This window comes from Aplidium turbinatum, chromosome 7 (assembly GCF_918807975.1).
Source record: "Aplidium turbinatum chromosome 7, kaAplTurb1.1, whole genome shotgun sequence".
Classification (NCBI taxonomy): domain Eukaryota; kingdom Metazoa; phylum Chordata; class Ascidiacea; order Aplousobranchia; family Polyclinidae; genus Aplidium; species Aplidium turbinatum.
The window spans coordinates 17,231,776-17,243,201 of record NC_137478.1 but is presented as its reverse complement, the minus strand read 5'-3'; the positions used below and the strand labels follow the sequence as shown (position 1 = coordinate 17,243,201).

Below are 11,426 nucleotides of genomic sequence, written 5' to 3'. Positions count from 1 at the left end.
TTGGGCTTGTAAATGTAGAAGATAGTTTGACAAATTCAACAAGAATGAAGAACTGTCCCTGTCAAGAAGAAAAATTGTTGGAAGTGGGACAGTTGAATTAAAATTCACACTAAAATGGGTTGAAATTATTGAGTTTCATAGGTAAAAAAGCAACTGGGGCAATAAGAAAGGGGCTATTGGGAAAGACTGGAAATAAAGTTTTTGTGATTCATGCCCAGTTTAGTTGTGTCTTGTTTTATCTTGACAAAAATGCTGGTTATTTATATATACAAATCAATTCACGGTTTGGAAAGCTGGAGTCAAGTTATAACCTTGAAATTAATGTAAAACTTGGTCACAAGGATGACAGCAAAACGAAATACCATACTTAACTGGAGCACCTGCTCATTTGGACCAATTTTGCAGGTCCCAAATCCATTTTTTTACACAACTTTGCCGCTCAAATCTATTAACTTTTCATCAGAAGTAGGCATTTATACAGTAGCCTAGTTTACGTTTTTGTTTCTATATATGTGTTCTGTGGGGTGTACCAAAAAAACCTTACTTTTACTGATCTTGCTGTTGGCTGGCAAAAAGTTGTGTTGGGGTCAAAACTAATGCTTTATGCTAATATAATTTTTTTTAAATTTCATTGTTGTTTGACGCCTATTTTCCTGTTGTTTAACCCAAATTTAAAAAAAATAGCGTAGCTTGAAAACCACTATAATTAGAAAGCTCTAATAAAAACCAAAAAGTCCAGAACACCAATATTCTTATGAGTGTTTCATACATTTTATTGGTCCAGGTCAGGGTTACTCAACTAATGTTAACAAAGGTCCAGTTTGACAAGTTGAATGCTTTCAGCGGTCCGGTGAATAAATTATTTTATACGCAACCACGAAAGTTAAACTATCAGCACCGAACCATTTTTAGGTAAAATGTCGCTAGAATTGGATTTTTGACAGAGAGTTGGGTGGTCTGGGGAGTGGGGGGTGAAGCTCCCCAGCTGCTAAGATAATCACTGAAAAAATAACTTCCTCCCTGTAGAAATCTGTTTAATGAAGCCCTTAAACAGATTGAGGTTATTCTTCCATAAGCCTGAGGTTCACCATCAACATCCAGAAGGTCCGGATTTGGACCGCGGTCCGCCAGTTGAGTAGCCCTGGTCTAGGTAATATCATATAGTTTTTTTTAGATATTTCCTGAAATAGCGTTTTTGTAAAAAGATCTTGTTAATTTTCTCTAAAAATTATTTCATACAAATTTTTGCTATAGCTGGCTAAAGCGGCAATGCAATATTGCAATAATTACACAATAGTCTGTCAATGTAAACAAAAAATTAAACTACTTGACTAAAAACTTAAATTACCGGTATGTATATACAGGCTTTTTTTAAGGTTTGGTTTGGGTGACCGCTAATTAGTTTTAAGAGACCGCAAGTGTTTCATTTAAATACCAAAAAATAGCCATATTTGCTTAAGACATAGCGAGAAACAACCATTACTTTTCTACTGTAGTTGCAAGTCCAAATTTTGGGAAACCGCTGGAGAAATTTGGGGGACCGTTTTGGTTCCCCAAAACACCTTAAAAAAACACTGTGTATATATATCAGTTAACAAGCAGTAAGCAATACTATTTTACTTCCATTGACAAAAGGTGAGTTTGTCATAAAATTCATTAAGAAGACCCACTGCTTGTTCAGATGCATCATTGACAACTGGGATTGCTTTGATTATATTTTTTACCTTTAAGTACAGTAGATTTTTGTGCGAAAACTTGGGATTAGCTGTTAAAAACTTATATCTAATTTTAGCAAATTGAACAAAGTCCATGAGTCTTTTCCTAGGCTATAAGGATGTGGAGTTGAGTTTGTTGTTGAAGAACTGGCATTTGCTGGATTCTGGTTTTTGGAAGTTTACTTGATTTAAATGCTCAACCTCCATCATACTTTAAAAGTTCTCTAGCCATTTTCTGTTTTTAAGTGAAGGAAGCATGATTGCTGAATAGTGCAAAAATAACTAGGCGCTCAGAAAGGTACCACAAGTATTTATCAAACTTTGTCCAATATGCTGAAGTTATTTCAATAAAAAATGGAGGTATAGTTGCAAAATATTTTTGCATCTCTTTCATATCATTCCTCAACTGGCAATGTAATTTTAAATCATTGATTGGAGAATCAAGATAATTGGATGCAGTAAACCAGGGCTCTATAATTATGATAGAATACTAGAAAAACTGCAAGAGATGAGATTTCATTCAATGTTGCTTCAGATACCAGATTTAACTTCAGCAATTGTGATTTGAATAAAGATAGTTTCAAAGAATATATTATTCTGCTCATCCAACGAGCATGATGTGATGCTCCTGGAGCTTGAAAATGGAAGACTTGTCTGGCATCCAAACTTCCTCCGAGATAAATTATTGAGAGCATAATGAATTCTCTGTAATCTTTACGAAGGTTTATAGACAGTTGTTTAGTGGCATTTATCCAACTGTAGCAAAACTGTAAGACTTCATTATGTTTTTATTTCAATTATCGTGGCAAACTATTCCAATTAAATAGGTCATAATCATCCAGTTTAATTTTTTCCCAATTGCTTTTTAACAGATTGAAAACGGTCTCTTCATTTAATGTTGAGGGGCCAAATACTACTCTGCATGCATATCCACTTGCAGGTTCAAATATGTGGTGTCTGCAAGCAACCAGCTAAACTGTTTGATTAAGATATTGTTGCAACCTTGTTATTATTCCATTAACTATGCATACCAGTGTTAACTGCTGTTGTGTCGAAGCAAAAACCAACTATTTTGTTGTTATCAATACGGTATTTATTAAGTTGCTCCATAATGGCTTCACTTTCATTTTCTGCAGTACCATCGTTAGCAAGTTCTGTTATTGATAGGAGCAGTTCTGTTTTTAACCCTACGTTAGTAGTTAGTACCCTGGGATGTAGGAACACCGTTAGTACTTCGGGGTGTTTCAACACCCCATCACAAAAATTAGTGTTTTTTACAAACAAATTGAACATATTGGTCTCCAACATTTATTTAATGAACAAAGGTACACAGGACACCATCAAAGGTAACTCAAAGCTGAAAAGGACAGTTTTTTCTGTCCCTATATCCAAATAGTCATTACTCTGACCCATCATCATTTGATGCAGAATCTTGGCAGGTAACGCAAAGCACAAACAACTTGCTGTGGTCACTGCACACGTGTTTGCCACAATTGGTACACACTGTTTTTACTTTACGGTTTCGTGACCTCACACATAATGCACATCTCTTTGCACCTCCTGATGATGTCGGTGTCTGTGAAGGTGTTACGGATTCTACTGTCTCTGGCAACATTCTTCTGATTCCACTTCTGAGATCCCTGTGTAGATGAATGTTCTGCAATCTCCTCTTTAGAGCATCTTTGATGAGCTGCATACATATGCCCTTGATAAAAATGCGGCGCTTTAGCTTGTTTTCAGGGTTATGGCAGTAAAGTATGTATGCATTTATGGTTGAAATGTTCAGCAAAGAGTAGAAAATCGTCAAGGGCCAACGCCGGCTATTTCTTGCAGTGTCGTATTCCCCTGACCTTTGATCAACCGTATCAACTCCTCCTTTGGTTGAGTTGTAAAAAGTGATAATTTCAGGTTTTTTCATGTCACCAGGATCGATTTTGTTATCATGATGCATGTTACTGAAAAGTACAACGTTTTTCTTTTTCTTACTTTGAGGCACGTAGGAGACTAGTGTCACGTCATCTCCAAATCCAAACATACTGTCCCATGTAACCCTGTCTTTGACTGATAAAAATTCTTGGGGGATCTCACGTTTGTTTTTGCGAAGTGTTCCCACAGCAGACAATTTATGGTCCTGAAGTAGACTTACGACTAATGGGTAAGTGGTATACCAATTGTCAAATGTAACATTTTTGCCTGATCCTGAGATTTCCGAGATAAGTCTTGTAACTACAGCGAAAGATGAATTTTCAACTTTGAATGGTCCATCAGGTTGTTTTCCTGCATAAACTTCCATTTTGCAAATATAATAAGTTTTAGCATCCGCTATTGCTTATATCTTTATTCCATACTCTGCTGGTTTGTTTGGGATATATTGTCTGAAGGGACATCTGCCCCTGAAGGCCACAAGCATCTCATCAATTGTCACAAACTCTGATGGTGAATAGTTCCTCAAACAATTTTCAACAAACATCTCAAAAAGGTCTCATATTGGGGCAAGCTTTTCCAATAGTCTTCTTGAAGGCCGGGTAGCTTTGTCATCAAACCGTATGCAACACAGTAAAAATCGGAAGCGGTGCAGAGACATTGTCAGTCAAAACACTTCTATGCCAGTGCCATCACTTTTCCACAAATCATCAAGGTTCATTCTGTTGCTATGATAGGTACCAGCTAACAGTATTACACCAAGAAAAGATTTTATTTCTACAATATCAGTGTCCTTTGCTTTACTTTTTTGAGTGTAATTCTCTCTCTTTTCACTGATAAACAAGTTGGTCTTTTCAACTAATAATTCAATCATTTCAGGAGTGATAAATAGTTCCCAAACATCAAAAGGCACCTTTGCATTTAGGGCTGATCCTTTAGGTCCTACTCTTCCACAGAACATATTCTGAGGTCGGGTACGAACTGCTGAATTAGGCATTTTTTTCTGCCACCATGTTTCTTGTCTTTTCCTAGCCATCCGTCACACTTTGGTTGTTTCTGGCATGGCTGTTGATCTGGGTCATCAGATTCTGATTCATGGCAATCAGAATCAGAAACAACTTCATCTTCTGATACAAAATCTGATTCTCCTTCACTATCATCTTCAGCATCACTTAGAATGTCACATTCTTGCAACATGCTTTGTATCCTCTCTATATTCCTACTGTGACTATCCATTTTATATCTGAAAAGATAAGAAGAACAAGGCCTAGGACTGTAAAATTTTCAGATTTTTCCCACCTCTAATATTTACGAAGGTACCGTACTGAAAAGAAGAAGAATGTAAGTGCTGCCAACTCAACACAGCAAAAAAATTTATTACCCCGGGGTGTTGGTTGACATCACAGAAACAGTATGATACGTATGCATCAAGGCCCACACCTCGATCAGCAGCGCTTGCACCCAAGAGTTCTGTGAGTGCTCGATCACTTACCTTATGCTTATCTGCCAAAAGACTAACTTTTGCAGTCACTAATTCTTCCCTTGAGGTATTTTTTTCTTTTTTTTTCTGGTTGTGCTTGTAAATTCATCAAATCGTTACCGGTATCTGTATCTGCTTCGGTTGAATCCGAAAAAGATAATGCATCCTGCTCATCAGCTTCAATTGATTGATTCAGTGGTCTTGTTGTTTCACTTTGTTTTCTTTTATTACGTTTCAATAGCTTCAAATCTAAGCTTCCTATTGCAACATGTTCTCCATTTTTAAGTTTCTCTAAAAATTTATAATCCTCTTGTAATCGCGAATTTGTTAATTGTTTAATTGATTCTTCATACTTTGGGTATGGTGCCCAAAATATTTCTTTTAGTTTGTCAATGAAATTTTGTCGTTCTTTTTGCTCGAAATTGGAGTTCAATTTTCTGGAGGCATAAAGCTTTTGCCATTGTTTGTGAATTTCTGTGATCATTTCAATTATGCAGCAAGTTTGTTTTGTCAAAATTCCAGTTTTTTCTACCATTCAATCACTTCAGAAGCACTCTTTTTTGCTGCATCATATGTTTTTGAGTGTCTTATGTGATTGTTTGTAAAAAGTCATGCTGTGCTCTAAAATTCAAGTAAACGGCTTCTACTGTGGGTGGGCTTGCTCCTTTAAAAGTATTCCTTCCATCTATCTTCATCTGACACAAGAGTACATTTCTCAATCAGCCATACTTTTTGTCGAGTTTGTTTGGTCATATTCATCAATATTAGCATTTATAATAATGAACCAATGCAGTGCAGTATCTAAAATACATGGTGAATTGTTTTTAATATCAGTACTTTAAATATCAGTACCGGGTAGTTAAGATAGATTTCTTAACACTATTTCCTTTTAAATCTCATAAAAATTAGGTTTTTAGAAATTTTTCAAAAACTATATAGTATGATATTAACCTAGACCCATAAAATGTATTAAACACTCATAGGAATATTGGTGTTCTGGAACTTTTGGTGTTTATTAGAGCTTTCTAACTGTAGTGGTTTTCAAGTTACGCTATTTTTTTAAAATTTGGGTAGTTTCCATGGAAACGTCAAGAAAATAGGCTTCAAACAACAATGAAATTAAAAAAAAATTATATTAGCATTAGTTTTGACCCCAAATCCCACTTTTTGCCAGCCAACAGCAAGATCAGTAAAAGTAAGGTTTTTTTGGTACACCCTAGAGCAGTGGTTTTCAACGTTTTTTAGCTTACGCACCCTGCAAACAGCCAGAAGATTTTGCGCCACCCTCAGTCGAACCAAAGAGTTTTGACAAAAACAAAACTAACAACAGGCTCTGCGGTATCATATCATTAACGATTTAATGAAGTTCATTTTAAACAAAGTCAGTGCGAAATTTGTGCTTGATTTTTAGCACAAATCCTTTCAATGTCTGGGCGCACATTTGATAATGCTACTCTCATCTCTTCTTCAACCGCAAGTAACCTTTCTCGTTTTTTTGTTTTTGTGTTAGTCAAAACGGAAAATCCAGTTTCATATAGATACGAAGTCGAAAATGGAAGTAAAATCACTATCGTCTTTTCTCCAATGCAAGGATATATTCATTTTGAATTTTAATCCAAAATTCATCGAGCGACATCTCATTGTACAATAGCTTTATGTTTCCGTCATTACGAATGTCAATAAGTTCTTCCTCTTCTTTGAGCTTCAAAGTAAAATGGTTGTCCTGCAGCAAAAATGGGTTTCTGACCCATGTATAGTTTTTTGAGTACCATATAGTGTTGGAAATTAATTCTTTATTTTTGCTTGCAAAGATTCGAGATGCTGAATAATCAATGGGACTATTTCCCCGTTATTTGTTTCAGACAAATGAGAGAACATGCCAAAGGGTCCTTCCTTTGCACGTACTGACCACACTTTTAATTTTTCTTGCAATGCTCTCATTTGTCAGTTGAAGATAACAGATTTTCACTCTTGCCTTGCATACTAGAGTTTGTCTTGTTTAAGTGGTCAAAGATATCTACCAAATATGCTAATTTGGAGACCCAGATGTCATCGCAAAGCAAATCACAAAATTGTCCTTGTTTTTCAAGCGTAAAAAAAGCTAACATTTCTTCCTTCAGCGCATATACCCGTGATGATGCTTTTCCACGGGACAGCCATCTTGCGTCTGTGTGTAGCAGAAGATGTTCATAATTTGCTTCCATTTCTTTGCAAAGCTTGGTAAATAATCTTGGCTTAAGTGGTCTAACTTTGATGTAATTTACCATTTTAACAACTTGTTTCAGAGCTTGGTTTAAATCCGAGTCTATTGTTTTCCCAACAAGCACTTCTTCATGATAGAGCTGGGCGATATTGGTAAAATAATTTCGATCTGATATTACCAAAAATAAAACGATATTATCTAAGTTTCGATATTTTACAGCGAGTCGCAAAGCTCGGCTTTCTATAACTGCATGAAAAACATATTGAGCACTGGTACTGAAATGAGCAACATTTACTGCAAACAATGCTGCGATTTAACTGTCGCAAACTGAAGATTTTGGACAAAAATGTCAGCATGTTGACATTTCAGGGTTTTAGGCACAATCTCCTCTTTTGTTTGTGTGTCATATCTTTATCTTGCTTTGTGGGAAAGCGGACTTGGGCGCTATGCATCGGTGTACGGCTGTACGCCTTCCGACGTACACCTGACCCACGCTGCAGCCGACGACAATGTCTGTTTCCGGTTGTCTACTCTACTTATGACTTAAATTTGGTACTACCCATTACTCGAAATCGATCACTGGGTGAAGGCAATTATCATAAAGTTTCTTGCCCAGAGAAACAACTGCAAGTGCGGGTGCCTGGAGTCGAACATGCAGGCTCTCGACTGCGAGCCCAATGCGCTAACCACTCGGCCACTGCTGGCGAAACAATTGAGCCACTAAGGGAAAACACCTTTTCACTATTAACACTGGCACTACCCTAGGCTACGGCCGCTACGCTATGCTACGTAAATTCAGTCAGCTTGCAAGTTTCCTATCGTATTTACCGGACTTCATCCTTTGCAACAACGCAACATGTGGGAATCAATAAGCAGGATTTCGTAATTACAAAAGCTGGTTGCAATGCATAAACAATGCACACACACTTGTGGGTTGTCTGCACACGCGATGTCTGTGTCACTGCGCATGCGAAAATGTTGCTATAATTTTAGTACATTTATAAGCGATAAAATCGGAGCTTTGTGAATAGGTATCGCTGCCGAAAAAATATTGTATCGTATCGAATTATCGCCCAGCTCTACTTCACGATGGAGGAAACAGTGTGTTGTTATTCACTATATACCCTTTTTGCAAGTGACACAAATCCTTTGATTGACCCGACCATGGATGGGGCTCCATCCGTACAAATTCCTACACATTCTTTCCATGTTAATCCATTTTCTTCCAAACACTTACTTAACGTATCAAAAATATCTTGACCGGTCGTCCTTTCCTTGAGCTCCTTACAGCAGAAAAACTCGTCAGCTATCTTTCCATCATTGATAAACTGCATAAAGGCCAACAATTGGCCTTCCCGCTGGGTGTCTGGTCGTTTGGTCCATACGCGCCGACTTCCGGGGGGCGGCGCCCCCCCGTAAATTTATGGTTGAGGGGCAACAAAAATGGTTATTACAAGTGGTGTTTCAAAAATAAAACACTTCGCGAAAGAGATTTAGATAATTTAAACGGACTTAAAGAATGCAGAAAGCAAAAAAAACACCCCACGTTGCTCTTGCCCGCAAAACAGCAGCCGATCGCATGGCTTTCTCATACGGTATGGAAATTTCAAAGTAGATAGTAGAGTAACTTGCGCTGCTGGAATAGTCACGTAACTATTCACTGCAATATTAAGTAAACCAGCTAAATTAGACGCGCTATTTTCAACGAGGTCTTCCCGCTGTGAGACAATTATGATTCAACAGAACGCATTGTTTTGTTCGCAATGAGTGAGAATTAAATCGAAAACCGATAAAAAAAAAAGGTGTTTAATGGTCTTGGTCGCAGATATTGCCTGCATTAACGACGTCTCTTACCGCTATTATCACCTAGCTAACCTGACAACATTGTTTTATGCGGCCGCTAAGGTTTGACATCGACTTTAACGATCATAGAATGTTACGTAATAAGAAACGTTACAACCTACAAGCAAAAATTTAAAAAAATGATCTCTTAAAACAGCTCTTTCTGCTGTTTTGTCTCGTGAGCTTTGCATATTGCTCAACAGGTGCATAAAGTTTAGAATTGACAAGAAATCATTAAATTTGAAAATTAAGTTCGAATCACTGCAAATAAACGTATTCAAAACTTTTACGTAGGCCGACACGATTTCACACTCCATAATCTACGTTGACAATGATTTTAAGTGCGTTCATTTTGAAAACTGCCGAGCTGGAGACAACAGCTTGTCCTGTGTTAGTTGAACTTGTCTTTTTGAGGTGAAAATCACTTGCGAACATCTCGACCTATAGTCGAGTATAGCCTACTGTATTCAATAAAAGACTATAAAGACTTTCGATAAAAAACAAAAGAGAAAACACTTCGCCGTTGTTAACGCTTTGAAGGTAAGTAATTAGCAAAACGAGCGAAACGAACTTAATAAAACTGATAGCGAGTTTCCACTCTGCTTGAGATCATGATTTTTTGCGTTTTATTTCGATAACTTCACTGTCCTGATCGTTGTTATTCACTCGCACGAAAAGGAAATGAATAGGCTTGTTTTCCAACTGTTCCAATTATAAGCTAACAATATCAAAATTTTTACGACTAGGTACTACGTACTGCATGCGAAAACTAATTGTTTCAAGCAGCGATTGTAATAAATTCGGTTTGCGACCTAGGTGTCAATATAAACAAGACACTAAGCTTAATCAAAGACTATTTTAATTGAGCAAAATTGCATTATGGTTATGACGTCATCACCTTTCTCGCCCCCCAAGGTTTTTTGAAAAGTCGGCGCCTATGGTTTGGTCGACAGTAGGGATGGGCAAAATAGAATACCGAATATATAATAACCGGTTGTAGAGTCTAACCGGTTTCAAAATGCATATGAAATCGGATAATTGAAACCGTTTTAACGATCTACTTCGTACTAGTCCGTTTGATCGCAACGAATTCGCTGCAGCGAAAGTAGAATTGTTTATCGATTCAGTGCGATGCGGCGTCGGAAAAACGCACGAGTTTCATTGTTCGCATTAAAGAGATCTTTCTTGTCAAGCGCTTTGTAGTCCTCACAGTCTTGCGGAAGTGTGGCACGAAACAGCTTAATCCGCTTTCAGGATTTTTCTCTATTTCGGTACCACAAACCTAAGTTGTTTCTGGTAGAATACAAGGGTCGACTTGCCTTCGCTGAGCCACCCAACATCGTGAGCTCCCACTCTCGTATGCAAGGCAACGTCGACCACAGGGTGTGCGCATTAGCGACCCTCCACGCAGAACTGCGTACGAGTAGTTGGCTTTGTCTTAGCTTTTACTGTACTAACGCAGAGCAAGGAGTGGGAGGGGCATCTTTTATTCTACCGCAGAGCAAGGGGGGGGGCCGAAAAAATTTAAATGGGCAAAATCATTATAATTGTAGCTGTTGCTCGAGAATGTTGGGATTTTGTCAGGGGGGCAAAGTTTTTTTAGGGGGGGGGGCGAGGCCCGGCTGGCTACGGGCCTGTACTACCGGTATGCCAGTACAGTGACATGGACGACTTGTTGAGCTGGGGATTGAAGATGCTACTTGCAGTAGTGAAGATGAATCAGCAAATTTGGCTTCCCCTGCTTCAAAAATAGATACCTATCTCACGTTGTTGAAAGCATCCACTACATCTCTTCAAAACGCCCTTGTTTGATGGAAAGCAAAACAAAAACCAATTTTCTTGTTTCTATCAGTTAGTTTCAAAATATTTTTGTGTACCTACTACATCTGCTTCTTCAGAGAGATGTTTTTCAAGTGCAGGTTTAACTGCCACCAAGTTGAGATCTCGTTTGACTGGTGAAAATTTAGAAAGCCTAAATTTGTTACACTGCGATAAGCAATTTTTGTGATGTTCATTGTTTTTGTAAAGTCATAAAAATCATTAAAATGTGTCGATGATAAAAACTGTCAATTATTCTAGAATAGATATCTGTATTCTATATTCGGTTTCAGTATTCTAGAATAGCTAATTATTCTATTTTGCCCATCCCTAGTCGACAGACATTTGGTCGACAGTCATTTGGTCGACAGGACGTTTGGTTGACAGACACTTGGTCGACAGACATTTGGTCGACAGAACGTTAGGTGGACAGAACGATTTATTT

At 37.7% G+C, this 11,426-nt stretch overlaps 1 protein-coding gene across 1 annotated transcript; it reads right to left on the bottom strand.

The window, feature by feature from the left end:
- Window positions 1-6,685: 6,685 nt before the first annotated feature.
- On the bottom strand, window positions 6,686-8,655 carry LOC145773797 (protein FAM200A-like). Its single transcript, XM_082584925.1, has 3 exons — window positions 8,446-8,655; window positions 7,248-7,460; window positions 6,686-6,841 (listed from the first exon to the last, which is right to left on the bottom strand). Exons 1-3 carry the CDS (start codon window positions 8,653-8,655, stop codon window positions 6,686-6,688), a joined length of 579 nt encoding a protein of 192 aa, XP_082441051.1.
- Between the last annotated feature and the right edge of the window lie 2,771 nt (window positions 8,656-11,426).